This window comes from Ctenocephalides felis, unplaced genomic scaffold (assembly GCF_003426905.1).
Source record: "Ctenocephalides felis isolate EL2017-DRISC unplaced genomic scaffold, ASM342690v1 CF-g0.4_SCAFFOLD_00845, whole genome shotgun sequence".
Classification (NCBI taxonomy): Eukaryota; Metazoa; Arthropoda; class Insecta; order Siphonaptera; family Pulicidae; genus Ctenocephalides; species Ctenocephalides felis.
The window spans coordinates 49,564,010-49,588,313 of NW_020536999.1; the positions used below are offsets into that span (position 1 = coordinate 49,564,010).

General features: G+C 28.1%; 2 protein-coding genes and 1 long non-coding RNA gene across 3 annotated transcripts; 1 reads left to right on the forward strand and 2 right to left on the reverse strand.

The window, feature by feature from the left end:
- Positions 1 to 920: 920 nt before the first annotated feature.
- Positions 921 to 6,345, reverse strand: LOC113364297. The gene is made up of 3 exons (XR_003366037.1): positions 6,251 to 6,345; positions 4,394 to 4,555; positions 921 to 1,048 (listed from the first exon to the last, which is right to left on the reverse strand). It is a non-coding gene; the product is annotated as an uncharacterized LOC113364297 (long non-coding RNA).
- Positions 1,306 to 17,864, forward strand: LOC113364296 (voltage-dependent calcium channel subunit alpha-2/delta-3-like). The gene is made up of 29 exons (XM_026606785.1): positions 1,306 to 1,496; positions 3,982 to 4,063; positions 4,136 to 4,240; positions 4,297 to 4,576; positions 4,653 to 4,784; positions 6,542 to 6,801; positions 6,862 to 6,998; positions 7,063 to 7,238; positions 7,562 to 7,698; positions 8,013 to 8,153; positions 8,952 to 9,032; positions 9,192 to 9,248; positions 10,071 to 10,151; positions 10,494 to 10,568; positions 10,637 to 10,741; positions 10,955 to 11,026; positions 11,094 to 11,296; positions 11,368 to 11,510; positions 12,352 to 12,439; positions 12,774 to 12,812; positions 13,753 to 13,857; positions 13,942 to 14,057; positions 14,125 to 14,276; positions 14,346 to 14,597; positions 14,729 to 14,837; positions 15,018 to 15,187; positions 15,258 to 15,334; positions 15,519 to 15,723; positions 17,721 to 17,864. The coding sequence occupies exons 1-29, from the start codon at positions 1,390 to 1,392 to the stop codon at positions 17,823 to 17,825; spliced, it is 3,792 nt and encodes a 1,263-aa protein (XP_026462570.1). The 5' UTR covers positions 1,306 to 1,389; the 3' UTR covers positions 17,826 to 17,864.
- A 201-nt stretch (positions 17,865 to 18,065) lies between these two features.
- LOC113384909 lies at positions 18,066 to 22,412 on the reverse strand. The gene is made up of 5 exons (XM_026622687.1): positions 21,270 to 22,412; positions 20,946 to 21,214; positions 19,855 to 20,034; positions 19,363 to 19,492; positions 18,066 to 18,086 (listed from the first exon to the last, which is right to left on the reverse strand). Exons 1-5 carry the CDS (start codon positions 22,410 to 22,412, stop codon positions 18,066 to 18,068), a joined length of 1,743 nt encoding a protein of 580 aa, XP_026478472.1.
- Between the last annotated feature and the right edge of the window lie 1,892 nt (positions 22,413 to 24,304).

Here is a 24,304-nt window from a genome sequence, read left to right on the forward strand (position 1 = left end):
ATGATAATAATTTTAAAAATAAACTGTTAAAACAGGTAAAATAATAGGGGAAAAAGCTAGAAATGGCATGTGGGCCCTGAGGACCCTAGGAGCGTCCCTAATAATAATGTATATTAAATTATTATTAAGATAAATGTAATTTAGATATTATAATTACTAAAAACCAGTTAAAATATGATACGAGATTACAAAAATTGCAGGCAAAATTAATCGAGCAATTATTTTGGATGCCAAATAAAAGGTGATATTGTACCTTTACCGCTTAAAAAACTTCAATTTCCCATATAGTGTGGGAATTGAGACTTATCATCGAGACACATTTAACATCGCTCATATTGATGTATATGCACTTTGATGTGAAGAGTTTTTTAAAACAATAATTATTATTTTTAGGTAAACAGTAAACATAGTATAGATATTGAAAAATTGTTGACGTGGGTAATGGACAACGTCTGTCATCTAGTAAAAATATAAATATAAATATATATATATATATATTTAAAATTCATATATCAATTAGCAAAATATTTGGATAAAATCATCAAAAGCAAGTCTAGACTTTCATTCCACAAATAGATCAACCCAATCACAACAAACGTTCAACACATATGCCAACCCATTCGCGATAATCGCCAAACTGATTGCTCCCTTTTGAAAACAACCGTGGCGTAAAATTGGGTTTATGGCAACCCACTGCCTATTTTGTATTTTGACAGACCTGACACACTGACTGAATTTCACTACACGTTTTTCCCCGGCAAATTCGATCGATATTTTCCTCTGATAGCATTATGCGTACGCATGCGCCTCTGCATTTCAGCTGTTCGGGTTCACATAAACACAACTAAAATTCGAAGAAATGTCTAAAATTAAAAATAATTCGAGTATAAACAATTATATTAAATGGTCTGAGAGATGTCTGATAAAATAATGTGTAATAATTCACTAAATAGTTTACGGTTTGTTAGGAAGTTTGTGATGTTTCGGCAATTGCATATTTTTGGTGCAGTGCAGGTCTGCCTTTAGTATGTGTGACCTCGCAAGAAATCTATATAAAAATTTAAAAACATTTAATTTCGAGTGATACAATGAATGCTAATTATGAAGAAATGTTTAAAACAGTGTAACATAAATTACCAAATCTAAATAAAATGGTGAAATATAAGCCGAATATAAATTGTATTATAGAAAATTTTATAATATACATTAGTGCTATGTGTGATTTAAATCAAATATAAATATCAATTAGTAAATTTACCTAGTAAATTTTGTTATATTATCATATGTTTTTGAAGGCTTGTGGTTTGTGTTTAATATTTCACGATATTATTAATAACGTTGATCGATTTTAATATATTTTATAAATTAGTTCCTGCTTAATCAATTAATATGGAACAATCATTGTTTATGTTTGGAATATGTTTATGTATAGAACTGTTTTGTTTGACTTTAGTGGGAGTTGACTGTTATCCAGAAGAAACAATTAAAACAGCCATGTAAGTAGATAATATATTTTGAAATAATTTTTATTTGACCTGAAAGAGCAGTTGTCTTCTTTATTAAATAAATATCTTTATTGATAAGAATTTTTTTCTTAAAGAAAATAAATAAAGATTTAATCAATAAAATTTAATAATGTTTAATATAAGGACCAGTTTGCAAAATTTAGTTTGCGTAATTTAACGCAGCAGAATTTTTTATATTGCTTAAAAATATATTACTAGTTATTGTGTTGACGTATGAATTGTTTGAAAATTGTATAAAATTATTCAAAGTTTTATAAATCCATATGTTTCAAAATATATCTATAAGTTCTTGAATATGGAATTTCTAATTGCAAAAAAAATATCTTTTTTTTTATTAAATTTGTATGTTAATCAGAATAAAGTAAGTAATTCTATGAGCTACAGAGAGAACATAATCTAAACAAATCTATAATGTAAATTATCAAAATGAACAGTGTATATTTTAAATTTATATATTTTCATCAGTTTTTTTACGTTCAAAATCAATATATTTTTATCAGTTTTTGTTTATTGTATCATTTTGTAGTAGTAGTCTAAACAGACATGCTGCTTTCAAAATGGATAAATAAATTATATTTTCACCAACTAATAAAATTTCTTTGTTCTGATATTATTTTATTATTATTATTTTATTTATAGCAATTTTAACAAATATGAACGTATTTTTAAACGCCTTCATCACTTAAAATATTATTATGATACCAAATCATGTTGGAACTAATATTCCATAAATGGATACCATGTAAATTTAATTAAATTTTTTTATATTTATTTATGTCTAAAAATGCATGCTGCTTTCAAAATTGATAAAGATTTCTTTGCTCTTATATTATTTTATTAGATAATACCTTCAGCAATTTTATAAAAATTATTATTTTATTACTTAAAAAGTTATTGTGATACCAAATCATGTTGGAGCTAATATTCCATAAATTCTAAATTCTAAATTCAATTAAATATTTTTTTATATTTTGCTAGAATAGTTCTTGATTAAACATACAAAAATTATCCTCTTCATCAAATAATTATGTTAACTGATTAAGATAATATGTTCTTAAATAAAATTCATACAAAGATAATTACAAAATGTTATGGTTTATAATGTTATAAAATAATACATAAACAATTTGGTAATTTATTATGTATACAAAAGAATATTTCTCGCTTTTATAAAAAAAATATTGTTACAATTGAAAATTATTGTGTTGACGTAAAAAAATATTGTTACAATTGAAAATTATTGTGTTGACGTATAATTCCTTTTAATTACTATATTTGTTACAACTGCTAAATAATTTAGCATCTAGTAACAATAATGAACAATAACATGAATTTAAATAAAAAGAGTACAAAATAAAGGATAGATATACGGATATCATTAAAATGATATCCGTAGTATGTTGATTTAATATAAAATAAAAGCAAATAATAATAATAATAAAATTAGTAAATAAAATAAATAAAATTTCTGAATAATAAATGATTAAAAATTGTGCAAAACTTTTCAAAATTTTAGATATGAATCCATCTGTTTCGATTCTAATTGCTATTAAATTTGTGAATTAAAAAATCCATCTATTTTAGAATATATTTATATGTTCGTGAATTACGAATTTTTCATTTCAAAACTTAAAAATATATTTAAATGAGCGATATATATTATAAAGCTATATATTTTAATTCAGTTTTTCAAACTTCAGTCTTTGTTTATTTTATCATTATTTAATTTTTCACTAGGCTTCAGTGAACTCTAGATAATTATTTCTTTTTTTTATTTCTTCTATTATAATTTTTTTCAAAATATATATATATATGTATATATATATATATATATATATATATATATATATTTCTTTTCTTATTATTGTTGTTATTATTTTTTTATTTAATTAATTTCATTTTATTTATTTATTTGTCTTTTTAAGCGTTTCGTTTCGTTTGTGTTACAATAGCTTATAAGATTAAATTGTAAATTGATTGCTATTTTAATAAATAAATAAAAAAATGTCTAATAAACCAGCTGGCTTTAAAAGTGTATAAGCATTATTTTTTTGTATTTATAGATAACCAATTAATAAAATTACTTGGTTTGAAGATTGTATAAAATTGCTCAAAATTTTATAAATTCATCTGTTCTAGAATATAACATATGAATATGTTTTTTAATTAAGAATTTTTCATTTCAAAACATATAACTTGTTTTTAATTATGTTTTCGAAATTTGTTTAATTTATCATGTTTGTTTAAAAAAAATCACTAACTTTTAAAGTAAATGAATAATTATTTTTTTTATATATAGAATGTATTGATCACCGACTAATGATATTATTAATAGTACTATAAATATGAATTTTGTACTAGACACTATAATGTGTGATGCCAAATTAATATTTTAATTCTTAATTAATATTTTATGAATGTATGTCAAGTAAATTATATTAAAATCTTATTTCAGGGTTCATGCATGGGCTGAAAAACTTGGAACTGAACTATGGACTTCTGGAGATTTTATAACAAGAAGAAAGCAAGTCCAAGAGGTTTGTATTATATAAATATGTAATATAAATTAATATCATCAATTAATTATTATTATTGTGTTTCCTTTGCAGAGTTATAAGTCTGCTAAGGTCGTAGTACGAGATGGAAATGTATTGGTAGGAGAAATGGCAAGAGAAATTAAATATATGATGGATCTTAAAATCAGCGCAGTTAAGGTAACATAAAACTTCCTTCATCCAATTATAGTTTACTAATTCATTTACATTTTTAGCGAATAATGGATGCTGCCGAAAACACAGCAGTATCAGCTAAAGACGAGCCAGTTACCAAAGAATATCGTTATTACAATAGTAAAGAATTGTACCCACCTGGTATGTTACCGGAACCGGAACAAAAAGACCTTTCTGAAATCGATGAAGTCGAAGAAGCCAGAAAATTGGCAGTGCCTGCGGCCCGTGAGATGGTCCTGACTCCTGATCAGCGATTTGGAGGCACACCCATTAACACTACATTCAGTGCCGTCCATGTACCTACAAATGTATTCGATAGAGGTAAAAAAAATGCTTAAAATATTTTAATCATAATTATACTAATATTCTTTATTTATGCTCCTTATATTTTCCTTAGATCCTGAAGTAATAAAGGCAATTAAATGGTCTGATAATTTAGATTCAATTTTCACTAATAATTACCGAATGGATCCGACTCTGTCATGGCAATATTTTGGAAGTTCGACAGGTTTTATGCGACAATATCCAGGTAAATATTAAATTTATATGATATAATCGATGACTAAGACATCAGGATTGAACATATTCTTAGTAATTACATGTTCATTTTCAAAACAAATACAAAATATTTTTTTGTTCATTGACAAAAAAAGTTTGCAATTAAAAATCAATTTCATGGACTAGTAAAATGTAATTACGGCCATGGCTACTCTCTTGAATCTCCAGATTTTATTACTTCCTATAGGGTAAAGTTAAAGTATCTCAAAAAAAAATTAAAGATAAACATTTTTGCATTATTTTATGTTTAAGGTCTTCTAAACATTCGATTTTTACATATAATTGGAAAAAAATTATGTATGTTTTTTTTTGTACAGCGAAATAAATGCTTTTATGCTCCCAGGCTGGTAAAAAAAACATTCTCGCATACCTTGGAAAAAATTGATCTATGTGTGTATGTTTGTGTGCGTGCGGATACAAATTTTCATTGACAAATTTCGGGAACATTCGAATCATATTGATAAGGAGACGTGCTGATTAGTTTACGGCAAAGGCAGGTCGAGACATTTCAAAGATACGGGGCAAAAAGTGCCAAAAATAGTAATTAATTATTTGAGAGAGCCGAGCGTCTGATTTTAATAATTCAAAAAACAAATTGTATTGACGAAGAGAAAAACTGATGAAATTTGTGGGTAGGCAGGTCTGGCGGTTTCGGAGATACAATAAAAACAATGCATTAAACATATGCACATCAAATTATCACATATTTTATAGATATTTTAAAAACAATTTTTGTTTACTTTTCTATAGGTTCCGTACCAATGTTTGTTCGTTATTCTGCGATGCGGCACCTACGCGCTTCAATATTTCGTTTCTACGCGGGTTTTTTTTTTAAAAAAGTTTAAAATTTCAGAAATATTTCAGTATAAAAAATTCAACCTTTTAAAAATTTTTAAAAATCTCAAAAATCGATTTTTTTTTCGAGATTTTTTAGAAAATTGATTCTTTTTTTTTTAATTTTAATTTTTGCTACGGGAAGTTTCAGCAACTTGCATTAAGGCACGATACCATGCACCACTAGTTCAATAATAATACATACCTAAATATATAATAATACTATAATACATAAATATTCAAACTACATTCGTGAATAAATTAATAATGGTATTTTATTTGAGACATTCATTTAACTTGAAACAAATAACTGGGCTACTTAACTAATCACATTGTCAACTTTAAAAATTATTTGCTTGATGATATTATTAATGGTAAATTTGTTATTATTGCTACAATGAAAATTCTATATAATTTTATCAGCTATTTTGCTATACAAATATACACATACATATAAATTTATGTATTATATAATATAGCATAGTAGCTGATAAAATTATATGTAATTTTGATTGCAGCAATAATAATAAAAAATTAACATTAATAATATCATTAAGAAAATATTCAGTGTGAATGCAAAATGCTCAGAACTTTTCATGTTACCTGTACAATTGGTCGCAAATATGAAACTATGATAATTTTAAATTCACTGAAAAATAACACTTTTATGATTATGTAACACCATCACTAGAATTTTAGGAAAGATTGATAAAAGAATAATAAAACTAGTACAGATATTTTTGCTCATAATCATCATCGGTTAACATCGTATCAAATCGCTTCAATTTTATACAGTAATGTACTCAGAAATAAAATTTTAATGTAATAGGTACATAGATAATTGCTATACTATATTGTATATATTATACTATAATAATTTATTTTACCTCTTAGCAATGAAATGGATCCAAGACCCAGTAGATCTGTACGATTGTCGAACAAGATCTTGGTACATAGAAGCTGCAACAAGTCCCAAGGACGTAATAATCCTAGTTGATAATTCAGGATCTATGACGGGACAAAATAAGGATATAGCTAAACATGTTGTCAGTAATATTTTAGATACTTTAGGAAACAACGATTTTGTTAATGTCTTCACATTTTCCAACGAAGTCGAAGAAGTAGTTCCATGCTTCAATGATATGCTTGTACAGGTAAGTACTGTTAACTATTACTTACAGAAATTATTTACAATCAAGTGATTTTATTTTTAGGCAAATCTTGCTAATATACGTGAACTGAAACTTGGTATGGAAAATTTTAAAACGGAAGACATTGCCAACTTTTCTTTGGCTTTGACAAAAGCTTTCGAGATATTGGAATTTTATCGTATAGAACATCGAGGAGCAGAGTACGTAGTAATCATGATATTCCAAATGTTCTAATTCATTTAGTCTATGTTAATTGTTTTTCAGTTGTAACCAAGCTATTATGCTAATAACTGATGGAGTACCTTATAGTTATTCAGAAATTTTCGAACAATACAATTGGCAAGATCTTCCATATATGCCAGTTCGAATGTTTACTTATTTAATAGGAAAAGAAGTGACCGACGTACAAGATGTTAAGTGGATGGCTTGTGCTAATCAAGGTAAAATATAATATTTTTTATAAAAGATTTTGATCATATAAAAAAATAATCTACTTAAAATTGGTCATGAATAAGTTTTTATTTTATTTCTTCTATTGTGAAATTGGTCTAATAATTTTCTTACTTGACTATTAGGCAATTCTTCTTGTTTAGTTCTCAATTTCTAACAAAGCCTTAGTACCTCATTTCTGATAGAAATTCGGAAAAGTTTGTGTCGATTTAAATCACTAAAGATTACGTACCTATTAAAACAAAAAATCTAAAATTACCATTAAAATTATTCACATATTTAAAATATTTATAGTATCTATTACTTTTTATAGGATATTATGTGCATCTAAGTACCTTGGCTGAGGTTCGAGAACAAGTCCTTCAATATATACCAGTGATGGCCAGGCCAATGGTACTTTGGAAAAGTGATCATCCAACTATATGGACACCTGTTTATGCAGATATAACGGTAAGTATGTTATTTATTTCCGAAAGGTCAGAAACATTAACTATATATTTTAAACATTTCATAGAATTATTTTCTATGTATTGTGCTTGTGCATATTATGCTAATAGAAAACACACTTGAATTAAGATTCCAAATTTTTAAATTATTTTTTTATTATTTTTATATGTATAAGTACAGAATTATTTTGGTACAAGTAGTGACTAAATTCATATTTTTTAAGAACTATTTGGACACTGATTTCTAAAAATGATTAAACTGCTATAAAAAAAGTTTAGTGTATGACCAAAAAAATGATCAGTTTTTTTATTTTTAAGGATCCCAAAATGACTGATTGGGAATGGGAGGCCAAGGAAAGTGAAGAACAAAAAGAAAGATTTTTGAGCATGAGGCATAATAGGAAAAAGTTCTTTTCACAAGAAGAACAGGATAGGAGGTATCTTCTAAAATATAGAGGGGTAAGTAGAAGAGAATTTTTAATAATCTATGGATTTATATGATCGAAGATAAAAAACTTCAAATAACAGAACAATTTATTCGAAAAGATTCTATGTTTTTATATTAGTTGAATCATCATATAAGTTATTGAATCAATTATTCATCATAATCTATATTTGTATTTGATATACATTTTATATTAATTGAAATTTGTTATTAGCTGATAATATTTTTAAATATTCTTCAATACCTTAAATAAACTTTGCCTTTGCTAATAATCATGAGAAAGTTTTCTGAATTATTCAAATTGGATGCTTAGTTTCTTCAAATCAACCATTTTTTATATATTAAGCTCTGTATCTTCAAAATGGCTGGACCTGCCTTTGCCAAAAACTAATCACCACTTCTCCCAATCATTATGAATTTAATGCTTTTTGGATCAATCAAATCGGATACTCCGTTCTCTCGATAACTCGATTTCAATTTTCTACACTCTTTGCTCCGTATCTCCGTAACGGTTGGACCTGCCTTTGCCAAAAACTAATCAGCTTATCTCCCTATCAATAGAAATCTAACGTTTTTTTTTGAATCATATAAATCGGTTGATCCGTGCACCCAAAAATGTGAACGAAAACACACACACATAATTTTTTGTAAGATATGCCAAAATGTTCAGAAACCTCTTAAATGTAAAGGTATATAAAAATCTTCGATGTTCAGCCTATTACTATAACTTACCCTACGGGAAATTAACAAGTAAATTATATAGTTTTATAATTGTTTAATCAATTTAATTTTGACTATTCATTATATTTTAGGATCAAGGCGAGAGCGATATGCATAAGTACCAGCTGATGACATCAGTGTCCATGCCAGTGTACGACCGAAGAGAAAATGCGGTACGACATTTACAATTTGATTTAAAAAAATCTTAAAATTTTATTTACACTATCTATTTAAGTAATTATTCACAATTGGTCACAAATCGGATGTATATCTAAATCAGTCAACTACAATCAGAACTTCCAATTATTATTGTTACTAATCTCTTTCTGCAGAATATCACCGAGAATGTTTTGATCAACGAGGCTTATTGGGTGACAGTTACCCGGGAGGTATCGAGATAATTGTATAGTATCATTATTTATATTTATCCCAAAATTTTCATTAGCGTCTAGACGAAAAATTAAAGGATGTTTTAGATCTAGACTAGTCTAGGTTGAACCATTGGGAAATAGTCCTCAACGTTATTGGCCCAGAATTAATAAAATTTTAATTTTTAGGTTGATTACCATAAAGTATGGATCATTTATTTAGATTATATTTAGACTTATATGTACATAAATTAGAAATTAACTTATTGTGTGTCGTTATAAATAAATTAGAAAACATAGATTTAAATCATTAATAGAACCAAAAGTACATGGCGTTTTTCTAGTGTAAAATAACACATTGGCCTAAATTATTGTCATAAGGATCTCTAAGTAATTAAACAATAATTTGCACTATTATTTAAACAAAATTCGGTTCAAAAAATAATACATAGACACAGATATTTCTTTAAAGAAATGCCAAGTATTTTTATCGATCCCATTACAGAGAACCTACAATTGCAATGTGCGAACATATAGATTGAAAATTAGACAATAAATAAAAATATGTAGTATGAAGTTTAGATTAGAAATTAATTACTACAACTGCTATAACAGACATACATAATATATACAAGCAATATAATTTTATATAGTATTTTAGTGTGCATAGATATTAGCTCATCATGAAATTTCAATCTAACTTTCATGGTGTGTTAAATTCAAACTAATACAAATTGTTGGTAAAATATGTAGTAAATTGAATAAATGCAAAAAGTAGCTAAATTTAATAATAGATTTAGGAGTGTATATATCTTGATTTTTAATACTTTTGGTTATTTCTAGACACGAGTTGCAAATTTGCTCGGAGTTGCTGGAACAGACGTGCCTATACAGGACATTAAGAGACTTATGATGCCTCATGTGGTATGTTGAAAGAAATTTAAACTTTTTAGGTCCTTACTGTAAATGTAATTTGTCAAATGTAGAAAAGTGTGCATTTAGTTTAAATCGGTTGATCTGTGCGCCCGAAAGCGTGGACAAAAAATTGTATCCATACATTCACACACACACTCATACACACACACACACATACGCACACATCCATTTTTGTGAGGTATGCCAAAATGTTCAGAAACCTTTAAAACGTAAAGAAATGTAAAAAATTTCAATTTTGATTTTTGGACGATTACAATAAATTACCCAACGATAAGTTAAAAATATTGTCAATTATTAATCTTCTAAATTTAAATCAAATTTTCATTCCAGGTAGGTGTAAATGCTTATGCTTTTATAGTCACAAACAACGGCTATATACTAATTCATCCTGATTTGCGTCCAGTGGTACGTTATTTTTTATAGTAATATAATAAAATTATAAAATTCAATTTATTAACATGATTATTATTTAGTTTCAAGGCATTCTTAAACCTGCATACAACAGTGTAGATATGGTAGAAGTAGAACTAGTAGACGATAATGGTGGTCCAAGAGATTTTAATGTATCCTTGCTGGCGGTAAGTTGAATAATTGATAAAAAAATACTTTTAACTGGAGAATGTTCTGAATATTTTTTTCTTCAACTCAAATACTGCATCTGAGCTTCATATAATCACAATGGCTTATAGAATTGTGAATTGTTCTGATTCTTATTGGAAAGTTAATAGAAGAAGAAAAAAAATTTTGGACTATGGCAATAATAACTTTATAACCAATCTCTTTTTTTTCAGATAAGAGATGCTGTAATCAATCAATCTTCCGGTAGCAGATGGATGCAAGTAAAGTACCACCTCGATAGCATGGTAAATATTTTTGTGAAACAATATCGAAATGACAATGAACTATATAAATTACCATTATCTCCCACAGAGACGTGTATCCAGAATACGTCGCCAATATTATTGGACGCAAATCAAAGGCACACCATTCACATTGGTGTTAACCATTCCTGAACCATATGGTTTACATCGCCTGCAGGTCGGGCCTTTGCAAGAAATTCATAGAATGCATGTAAATGGTGCAAATACGTCAAGTTATTTTGTTGAAAGGAATTGGCGAATTCACCCTGATTGGTAATAAAAGATAAAATTTTATTTTGTATTTGTTGAAGAACTAGTTTTTCAATAAAAATCTGATTTTAAAGGCTTTATTGCAAACAAAGCGATAAGTCATTCGCCACTCCAGAAGATGAATTGATGTACTTCTTGGAGCGAATGGATAGACCTGGTTGGAAATGGCCATCCAGGACACCTTATCCTCCACCAGAACATCATGCTGCACTATATTGTAAGCAAAATCAGTTACAAAAATTATCTGTTTAATTATTTGTTGAACAATTTACAACATTGATAAAACGAATTGTCTTGCATAAATCTTCTATATGTTTCTTAATATCAAAACTATCAATAACTGTTATTTCAAGAGGTGATGTTTGGTTTTAATAATTCGCAGCAAACATGTCGTCAACTAACAAAAAGTTTAAACCTGACAAGGAACCGTATTTCTGTGAGTAAAGTCTACGTGAAAATATAGCACAAATTGCACAAAGTTATATCCCACAGAAGTATTTATAAAGCACTTATTTGAGAGGAGTATAAGCATGTATCAAAACGATTCATTTCTGAACCTTTTAAACAAAAAAAATTTGAGAATAATTTTTGTTTGCAGTTAAAAAGTAAATTTCTTCACGCTTTAATTTTAGAAAATTATGTTATAAACTTAGTATAAATATTTGTGCATCATGAAAATTGGAGACAAATTATTTGCATACATATCAGAAAAAAATCATCTCAGATTGACAATAAAATAATTATTTCAATCATGAAAAATTAAATATTCGGACTAATTAACAATGGTTCTTACTTATACTTTAGTTGTATAGGTTAATTACAAAAAGTTATATTTTAATTGCCCTGTATATAACATTTTATTTTTTTAGTTAGATAATGCCTAATGAATCGTTTTGCAAATGCACATGTAACTAAAAGTATTGAGCACAATAAGCACCAGTAACAATCACCTAAGTAGTAGTCACTATATATAATTAGGACCCTATAATATATAAAAAATAATAATATATAAAGAAATAAATTAATTATCAAAATTAATCATCTTTCATCAATTTCAGGTGACAGAACTTTAATGCAAAACCTTGTGTTCGATGCTCGGGTCACCCAATGGTTTTCTCAAGACATTAACAGCGTGAAAGACCCAAGGTGAATATTTATAGAATTTTATTTGATACTTTTTGAGAGCTTTAGGTAGATAAATATCACAAACATTGAACAAGAAACAACAGCATTACCAGTATATCATATTAATTTAAAATAAAACTTATCTATATTTAAAAAAAAGAAGAATATTGATAATTGCATACTATCTATTTCAAAACTCATTTGTAACAATGCTGATTTGGGTTAGAAAAAAATAGTATAGTTTTTAGATTAATCCCATACTGTTATATAAGAATTTAACTTCTAGAGTTTTTACCATTGTTGTTAAGTTCTTATAAAATAAAAGCACATTCATTAATATTGCACCATTGGATAGCCCTAACCCCATCGCTTTGCTGATGGTATTATTGCCCAGGTAATGTAAATCATGTGGTATTACACAAAACTGACTTCATTTGTATTAAAATTTATGGTAGAATTGAAGAAATGATAAATGACAGAAATACTTGACGAATATCTAGATTTGCTATTATGTATATCATAATTATGCACAATATGAATTTATATAGGGTGTGGTGTACAAAAGTGGGCCACGTTTTTATTTTTAGCTGTAATATGTTTAAAAACAAATATATTTTCATAATTTTTTTTCAGTTGCAAGGGTATTCCAAAATGCAACTTTTTATCATAGCATTTGCTTACAATTATGTTTAGAAGTATTCCTTTTTTTGAATGGCAAAACAGTGCATTTACTGTGTTTTCCGAAAATGTAGTGAGATATTAAAACATTTTGCAACATTTAAGCACATATTCTAGGAAATATGATAAATATATACGCGGTTCGACATACTTACTTGTTAGAGTTATTCGGGTGGCCTACTCCAACCTGTGACCCATGTCTGTTCACTGTATCTTATATATTATAATACCCAAAAATAACTTACGACATTAAATATTGTATATTTTAAAACTTTATTTCACTACATTCCATAGAATTTTATGACATGGTCTAGCAATAAGTCCTGCAGACCCTGTTGGTACTCTTTCCTTTCCTCATAAAAAATCCTAGACAGAGATCCATTCACATTTGATGATCATTTGTAGTTTTTCTCCAACAGACTACTAGTGGTAAAATTCTTCATACGAGTATTATTTCACAAGATCTCCAAAAATATTATATTTTATAAAACCAATGGACTATTTTGTTATAATAGATCTTTTTAGCAAACTTTGGACAAGGTAAATTGTTTTCATCAAATCATTACACTTTTCAGGGTGCTGAACAATTAAATTTAATTTATATTAATCATATTCGTTAAAATTAATACTTTATTTTAATTTTCATGCTTTCATAGGAAGGAATTTATTAGAAGATTTGGTTTAACCGTAGTATTTGTAGCTACCCACAGTGGTCTAACCAGGTGGAAAGATTTTTATGGTGATGATATGAACCCTGACGTGTATGTAGATATAATTTTAAATTAAAATTATGATTTATCTGACCATGTATTATTTTCCTTTTATGTTTTATACTTTTGTTTTAGACACGATTTTAGTGAAAAGCATGCTAAATCAATTGACGAAGTGTGGTATAGAAGAGCTGTTGAACAGTATATTATCGAGAAACAAAGTTTTGTATATTCGGTACCATTTGATGTTGGTAAGTAACTATCAAAATAAAATATTTGTATGATGAAAAAATATATTAAATCCTATATATATTGTAGGAGATCGTAATGATACTTTGGTAACTGCAAGTCACGCAATTTACCATTCCGAAGAACGTCAAGGGCAAAAATCTAGCGCACCAGCCGCTGTGGTAGGAATGCAATTTCGTCACTCTGCTTTGGCACAACTTTTCAGAAACATCACCAGTTCGGTAAATAAAACTAAATCAAAATCAGATTCACTAATTTCAACCCATAATTAATTTTGTTCTATCCATTAGTGCGGAGAATCCGTCAACTGTGCTAAAACATGCCAAAGTGGTGATTTGGATTGTTATGCTTTGGACAACAATGGTTACGTAGTTGTTGGCAGTTCTGCTGAGGATACTGGTAAATTCTTTGGAGAAGTACGACCACACTTGATGTTGCATTTGATCCAGGACCGAGTTTATAGACAAATAGAAATAGTCGATTATCAAGCTGTGTGCTTCAAACCAACTGAAACTAGCAATCCAGCTTCTAAATTGTCTGCGGTAAGATAAATGAAAATTGATAGGCATCTCTATTATTTCATTCTCTAAGTATAATTCTAATATCGTAAAACAGTATAATTATATTTTCATAATTTATTATATTAAATTCCGAAATGAATCTTTGGTTATAGACGCTTCAACTAATGAACATTTTGGATTGGACAATTAGTCGATTGATTTGGATTCTTTCTTTGCTTGTAAATGTTCATGGATATGCGTTCAGTTATTCAAATGATGAAGGTGGGTATGGAATATATCTTAAACTGTTAATAGATATTGTAATTTTTTAAATCTGTCTGAATTTTAAATACTAAATTATCTGAAGATTTTGTCAAACATCGACTAACCAACATTTATGAAACGACAACATACTTTACCCTAATTTATAGTAATTTTTCAATATGCTGAATTAATTTTAAGCAATGTACGACATGAACTATGAAAGTGGATCATCAGGACCTGACTTCTTCACAACTGATAATATACCAGAATCCACAACATCTCAACCAGTGTCAAAATCAGCCAAGAAAATGGAATATGATGTGCGAGTACTGATTAACAGAACACGTCCTCAGCCATGTGATCAACAGGTATAGATCAAACTATACCATTGATAAAAAATTATATGATGCAATTTATTAATTAGTTGGTAATTTTTAGGTGCTTTTATATCAACTACAACAATTTCGAGAAGGAGAAAGAACTCCTTACAATTTACCTGCAAAAGGTTGCGATCGGTAAGTAAGGAATCATACATCTGAAAAAATTGTAAAAACCAAATTTGCCCGAGCAACGTTCACAGCAATTGCACCCAAATGCCTTTCTGGTCAAATGTTAAAATGTTAAATAAACGCCAGTGTTTTAAAACTTAAAATATTTAAATGATGAGTAATTATTAAAAATAATCTTTTACTTTTTCAGACCATATGTAGTGCAGATGATTCCATACAGTAATTTGATTCTACTAGTAGCTGATGCCCTGTGTCTTCAGCGCGACACAGTACCATATTTGGTCACCATACCTTTTCCTGTAGATTATAATGCCACTTTGGCCTGTCATAAAGCAAAACACAACAATGAGCTACCAAGAAAACGACCTACTAGCTGTATTAGCAGGCACCATAATGTAAGAATATTAAATATAAACTTGTTTGTGGCTCCAGCGATAATAGCCTTGGTCTTCCATGGCTCTATTTCCGTTGGACAGCCAAATATTAAGCGGTGTGGCATCAGTTTTTATTTGAAAATAAAAGATTTACGTTATTAATAATGAACTAATCTTTTGAAGCCGCTTTAATATTTGTTAATCAAGTATCATCAGGAAGATTTGTTTGGGCTTCTAATAAATTCACATTTAATCTTTTCACCTGTTTTTGTCAGTAAAAATTTGCACTTATTTTAACTTCATCATAACAAAGACTCAATAGAAATATCTATTTCAAGAAAGGCCAGGAAATTTAATCGGGCATCTATTACATCTTTTTGACCATTTTTGGTCATAGTCCAGTCATTTAAGCTTAAACTAGGTAGAAGAATCTCGAAATTCGAGATACCCAGCTGTAAGTCTGTAAATACTTGTATATTGACACTAAAAAAAAACAATTTTACAGACTTACACCTGGGTATCTCGAATTCCGAGGTGAACTTATTATATTGACTGGACTATCATCAATTTATTTTTAATATATAGTGATACCTCGACTTACGAGTGATTCGATATACGAATGTTTAGAGAAACGAGCCACCAAAAAAACGTTTTGTTGCCTCAACATAGGAGCAAAATTTAAGATACGAGCTGTGGGTCAGGAAATTTAATAGGACATATATTACCACATATTTTCGACTATTTTTGGAGATCAATTTATTTTTAATATACAGTGGTATCTCGACTTACGAGTTACTCGTTATACGAATGTTTTGAGATGCGTGCCGCCCAAAACACGTTTTGTTACTTCGACATAGAGCAGAATTTCAGATACGAGCTTTGGGTCAGGAAATTTAATAGGGCGTATATTACCACATCTTTTCGATTATTTTTGGTCATCAATTTTTTATATACAGTAGTACCTCGACTTAGAAGTGATTGGTTATATGAGTGTTTTGAGATACAAGCCGCCAAAAAACATTTTGTTGTCTCGACATAGGAGCAGAATTTGAGATACGAGCCTTGGGCGAGTAAGAGTTTCTTATAGGAATGTCAATGGCCTAATGAAGATATGAATAATTTCGTCACTGTGACTATGATTATTATAATACATAAATAGTTTGGCTGTTTCATGATAGTAAATTATTTTCTATTTAAAAATGTTAATTATATATTAATATTAATTGTGTAGTATACAAGTATTCACCCACGCGAATATATAAAGGAATATAATAACGTTTGAAATTTTGTGTAGATGTTATGTAGATTTTGTGTAGATTGTAAAAGATATTGTATAGTTATATAAATTGATTTTGCGTTTTTTTGGTTTTTGCACATTTACAAAATATTATGTAATTTTATAACCACGGATCTAAAGAAAAGGGCTATGTCTTTTGAATTAAAGGATAAAATTTGTGAAAAATATAAGGATGACAAGGATGTACCATCATAGATATGTACTGCGTTTAAACAAAAGGATTTGATAAATACGATAACTCCAGAAAAGGGCCTTGTAGTAATTTATAAACAGCTTTCTGAGCTTTAAAATGTGTGAATAAAAATCACCCCAAAAAAGTTTGAGTGTGGGAGTTGTTAAAAAAATACGTGTAATTCATTTCCACAATATCATTAATGGGCAGGAAAAAATAATAATTAAATTGATATATGGTAAATTTATTTTTAATATTTCAAAAACTTAACAAAAACCATATTGCTAGAACGAATTAACGGCATTTCAATGCATTTATATAGAAAACGTGCTTCGAGATATGAGCGAATTGACATACGTGCGTGAGTACGGAATAAATTAAACGTATGTCGAGGTACCACTGTATATAAACTGCCTTAAAACAGTTAGATGAAAATCAAGATAAAAAACTAGATAAAAAACAGTTCTAAACCATATTCAAATTTCTACTTTCATTTTATATCAATCTTTTGTTCTAATAATTTGCACTAATTTTTCATTACTATTTCAGGAAAGCTCTATAGAGTTATGCGGCGACGGATCATCAATGTCTCCATCAAAACTCATCCTAAGCTTACTGTTTCTAAATATACTATCAATGATTTTTTCCACGTAACCTTATAAAAAAGTGAATTAGGTAAAAATAAATTACGGGTTTTCATAAACATCTATTTGATAATTAACTTTTGTACAAAACTAAAAAGATAAAACGCTTTTTCGCTAATATTTAGATAATATCAATGTACATCAATACAGGCGATTTTTGTCGATAATCATAATGCATAGTCATCTTGTTGTTTTGAATCTCATATTAGATCATTTTTATAATATTTTAAAAAACATTTAAAACAAGACTTTATTCTTTCCTTTGTCCATTCTTCAATATTGTTATAAATAATTTTGAATTATATATTGAATTATTAGATATATATAGTATATACTTTTATTAATGCAATGTTTACGATCGATTTGAGATGTAAATTTAAGTAAAATTTGTATGTTTTTAGGCAAAACAGTGAATTAAAGTATCTTCAAATTTGATATTTTGAGGATAAATTATTTTTGTAATGAAATAATTTCGAATTAAATGCCAAAACAATGTAATACTTCTAGATAGTCATTATTTAAAATTTAAAAATATATATAACACATTTAAAAGATTTTTAAGCTATTATTGTAAAAATATAAGCAAAGTTATTTAAATTGAAACGAAGTTTCATTTCATTATATAAAAATTTAAAATATTCCTTCAAGCACAAAACTTAGAAACGATAATTCTCGTCGAGATACAGATACAGATGGTGTTTAAATTTCTGAAATCTGTTCAGGCGTTTTTGAGCAAACGTCGATGAAAGGTCTAATTTTGACAAGTGCCAAAAAAACGATACTAATTTTTGCAAACTTTGACAATTTTTTAAAGTTATATTAATAATAATAAAGTAATAATAATAATAATAATAATAGTCGAAAAAAAAATTTAACTGCCAAAAACTAATCAGCACGATTCCCAACCAGTATCTTTTCGATTCAGAATAACGAGCTAAAATGTGGATGAAAATTTTTTCACTTTTCTACTATTTATGAAAAACGGCTTGGCCGATCGTCGCACAAAACTGACAAACAATAGTCCTCATTGAGATACATCGAATGGCTTTTAAATTTTTGAAATTAGTCCAACCGTTTTTGAGAAAGATTTACTCCAAAAAATCTGGTCACGCACACGCACACAGATACACACATACTTTTTCCAAATTTGGTCTCATTCGATTCAGAATGGCTTGAAACGTCGAGAAAACACAAAATTAGCGAATCGAATTTTTTGATAAAAACGTAATTCATCAACATTCTCCTTCGGGAAGTCAATAATTTAACAAAAACTTGTTCATAAACACATTCATGTTTTGTTGATCTTTCATTTTCTTGGCAGATCTTTAATTTATCAACAACTATATTTACACACATCAATAAAACCATTTATTAAAAAATATACATAGAACTGTAATATTATTTCAATCATCCACTTGCCAAAGATTTCTAACGCTATTAGAAATATTCGACAAACTGTTTTCACAAACGGTTGATCTTATTTTTTTAATCTCGATACAGAAAGTTCCACATGTATTATTTTCATTTTCGGCTGATTTCATTAGAACCTTTCCCAATATTATTTCCAATAAAAATACATTTATAGAAATTAGTAATCCGGCTGTGTATACGTAAAAAGCCGTTTGCATATCTTCCAAATCAAAAGCGAAAATAGGATCTTCATAAGTCATATTGTACCTAAAATTAGAATTAGGATAATTCTTCAACTACAATTATTTTTCGTTTATATTTGGTTTACGCATTTATGTTATTTTCTTATTGTTTTTCCAATTGTACAGAAATAGATTATTATATTTAGAGCTATTATTACAATGTTATTTACAGAGAATTATTCTATTTTTACTTGTAATACCTGTATCAATATTTTGATGATATACGATATATGAACGTTCAAATTATTTACAGCAAATTTTTACACTAAAGTATATTTGTTTTTATTATCACCTATCTCTGTAGTTATTATTTAATTTGATCACAAATCACACTTCCACAAAAAATATAGTTAAAATGAACACTTAAAGTATTCAATTCAAATTTACCTGAAAGGAAGAGCAATTTCATATACAGAACGATCAAACCACAAAAATGTAAGTCCAGCTTCAATATATCTCGAAATCATTTTATCAAAATCAGGAAGCATTGGCCATCCAACTCTAACAATGTATGATATATGATAATCTCTTGGACATTCAGGGATTACGTGGACTTGACCATACATACTAATAATCAAATAAAAAATATTACATCAATACATTTTTTATGTAATTAAATATCAGGTAATATATGGTAGTGGTATTCACCTATTTTTAATAATTATGAATAATATTATAAACTAATATATAACGGTCGAAATAAAAACTACGCAGTATTCTTCATGAATCATGCTACAATACATTGTATGCTCGTAGTAACCTTGCAAGCGTTGATGAAATTCCTTGACAAACCACAAACTACGTCTTAACAACTCAATAAAGCATAGACTTGCACTAGGCAGTGACATTGAACAAGGATTACAATGTCACATAGAAGCAGGCACATAAATACTAAGCATGACGCATTTGCAAATCAGTCGTCATCAAGTCTTCAATAAGTCCACATCAAGTCTTCAATAAGTCCACATCAATATATTTCAGTCAAAATGAGTCAGTAGTACTTTCGTAATCAATGGAGTTACATTTAAGTTATATATAAAGTAAACAAGAAGTCATGAAATAAACATAAACATCAAACGTCTTTATCTGTTTAACTGATCTCCTCGACGTTTAGCATCGTCGGTGGTATTTTGGCTGTCATCGGTGGTTCCTATAATATTATGAAAATGAAAAGATTCTGAACGTTGTTGTAATTCTCTAATTGTGAGTTAGCATAACGCAAATTAACCTGGAAATTTCATTATTCAAATATATTTAATATAAATACTTTAACTCAAAAGTTACTTTAATTCAACATTTAATTTAATTTATTAATACTGCCCAATCGGAAAATATATGTTGAAAAATTATAAAAAGGTGATGTGCATATATGGGTCTCCAAAAATGTACAATTAAACAAAATTCAGGATTTATAAGCTTCATTCATTGTAGCCTGAACGTTTTATATTGTATATTCAATTTATATTTCATCTACTTACGTAACTGTTTCCAATAACTTGGCGTCATCATAACGTTCCACTGATGCAATATTTCTATTTTTTGCGACAAGTTTTATACTCTTTCTTTTTTCTGTAAGACAAAGTTTTCGACCAAGGGCGTTTATCACTTCATCATCGCTACCACTTCCAAATAAATCCATCATACCAGGAGAACTAGTGTAAATATAAAGGCCTGATTCATCCAAATCTTCTAAAGTATTTATGTCAGGATAATATATAGTTGCGGTGTATGCTTTGGTTAAAGAACCCTAGAATATGTTTTATCAGTACAATAAATTGGCAATTTGTAATTAAATTTCCTACCTGGAATGTTCCAGAAACAACTATATTAAATACTAAACATCCAGCGATGAACACTTGTTCAGCAGCATTGTTGCCCAAGTATGTTACTGGTCCAGATGTCATCAGTATAAACATATTATATTGTATTTTTTCAAAACCCTTCAACTTTCTATCTTTCGCTATAAAATATTTGCATAACAATTTGATTCCATACCAAATGCAACCACACAAAATATTCAGCAAAGCAAAGGTCATCCAGACAGTGTTCTTGAAACAATGAAATAACGCTCTCCATTGAGGAATCTCTTGGGATTTTGGAACCACTACACACATTTGGTCAGTTAATATAGGGTGCACAAATCCAATTTCATAAGAATCATAATATTTTACAAAACGGCTGTTTATGTTTATGTCGGCTTGGTGATAAAGAATATCTCCGGCTGATCCGAGAAAAATTTGGGTAGTATCATCCTTGAAACCATATCGTTCTTTTGATGATATAATGACTCTTGCTGTTAAATTCAGATCACTGGCCAAATTTTTAAAAACAACTGCATCCAATCCCTTCATTTCATATGCAGTTTCAGTTTTATTATTGATTTTAGTGTCGTTGATTTTATTTACTAACGCTGTAGGATATCTGTGAAAAGCACTTAATCTCAATGGATAACCATTGTAATCAGTAACTTTTCTTGTTATTAGATGATGATTATGATCTATACCTTTTTGTACAAGACCATAGGTTCCATTTTCTTTACCAAAAGGATCATACCAATAAAAATCGTTTAGACCACCAAAGCAGGTGAAAATTAAAACATTTTTTATTCCATAATGATTCCATAATTTTACCAGCATGGACTTCACTGTTACATCTGAATCATTTGTTGCATTTTTGGTTATGATAACGATAAATTGAGACATCGGTGCAAAAAATGGATACCGTCGGACTCCTTCAGTATATAATTGTAACAAGTCTTCATTTTCCACAATAATCAGAAGATTTTTTACAACGTTTTGTACAGGTATGTCGTTATAATCTATAGTAACATTTGGTTCCAAAGGGATTTTTTCGCCATTCCAATAAAAAGTGTCAATATAACGAATATCGGTCACTTTCTTATAATTTAAAATTTCAAATCTAACAGGGTGTATATTTAAGTGCATTATATGACTTACGACTTCATTGTAAATTTCAAAATACGATGAATTCTCATTTGATAATTTCACAATTATAACTTCTTTATACTTGCCAAAATTATTTTTATAAACCTCCCAAAATAAAGTATTTTTCAGAATATCGCAATCGCAATTGTTGAAAATATTGCTTAAGATCTCATTTATTATTAAATCACATTTTATCAAAAATAATAAAACCATGAAAACAAGAAGTTTTGAGTGATTAAAATACATGATTTTCTTTTACACATGACTTATTGAACTAATTTTCTCGTTTAGTGTTTCCTAATTGCCCTTATATGTGAAAATCATAAATAAGTCATACGAAAACAAATCGAATTCTTGGAATGTATTATTAGAAAAAATATTTTGCCAGGTGCCAATCATATTCAAGGGACATTATATAAAATAATATCCACATGTCAAACACGTGTTATATTCGTCATATAAAAATATTTATATAATGATTAGATGTCGTAGATTGCAAACTTTGTAGATTTAATATAGAATAATAAATGGTCGCAAATTATGAGGAAGATAGTATATATATATATATATATATATATATATATATATTATATTTTGTTTTTTTCCGTGAGGCCCGGGCCTAGGGCGGCACAATTTGGGGGGCGGCAAATTTTTTCGATTTTTTTTTGTCACGGCAATTTATTTTAAGGATTGATCTTGATCTAGATAATTCTCTATGAAATAGAATGTTATTCGTTTTCTAATCAAACTTATTCAATTATTTTCTTATCTCATTAATATTTTTAGTGATGTATCATATTTAAAATAAAAATTATCAAATTATTAAGCCTTTTTGTGAGAAATAAAATAAAATAAAACTATTGGGGTGTATGGCATTGTGCCTTTTTACAATTATATATAAAAACGCACAAATTAATAAGACGCAAATACAAATAAAAACGTATTTAATACAAATAATACTTCACAATCAAATCAAACATATGAATCAAACAGAACTAGATGCAAATATTAGCAGTAATAACTTCGACCATCTCGCACGAAGGTTGAATTATGACTGATTGTGAGGTACAATAAACTTTTCGTATTGCACCCTCTATGGTTCCGAACCCGAAACTATTCAATTAGATAACAATTTTTGAATTTTAGTATCATCTGGTAACAATTCATAGTTTTGTCCCTTTCTGACCCCAATAAAAGAAGTGCGTACTAACAACTAAAATCACTCTGTATTTGGACCTTTCGGTGGATACTACAGTCAGTGGTAAGTCTTTCAAAAAATATTTATGTATTATGTAATCATTTCGTGCATTCAGTTTCAAATATGTGTCATAGAACTTGTGTTTTGGATTCGATTTGACTTGATTTTCTGTTGAATTATAATTATAAGAATATAAATAAATTGAAGTAAAAATTCGTCTCTTTAATATTAAACGATTTGCGTTACATTTTCTAATCTAATATATTTGTGCTGAAGTGTCGCCTTAGTGTTTATTGTTGTGAAAATATTTAATTTTAGCCTTTGAATTAACATAAATAATTTAATGCAATCTTTAGATTATTAAATTTAAATATAATTAAATAATTTTAAATTTTAATATAAATCTTATGTTTCAAATATTTACGATTGACTACATTTGTTTTGTTTCAGACTTCATACAGCGTTTTGCGCAGTGGCGGATTGCTTTAAGGATTTATTGTGCATGAATTTTTTTTTATTCAATCACATTGACAATTTTTAATTATTTTTTATAATTTTGTTAAATTATAATTTTGAGTTATTTGCGTCCACATTTTAATTTTTTTTTTTTGTTCGTGCGAGAACTTATTCGTAATTTTAATATCGTTTAAAACAATTTCCGCGTTTAAATGTGTTCCTGTCGCCTACCCCCCAC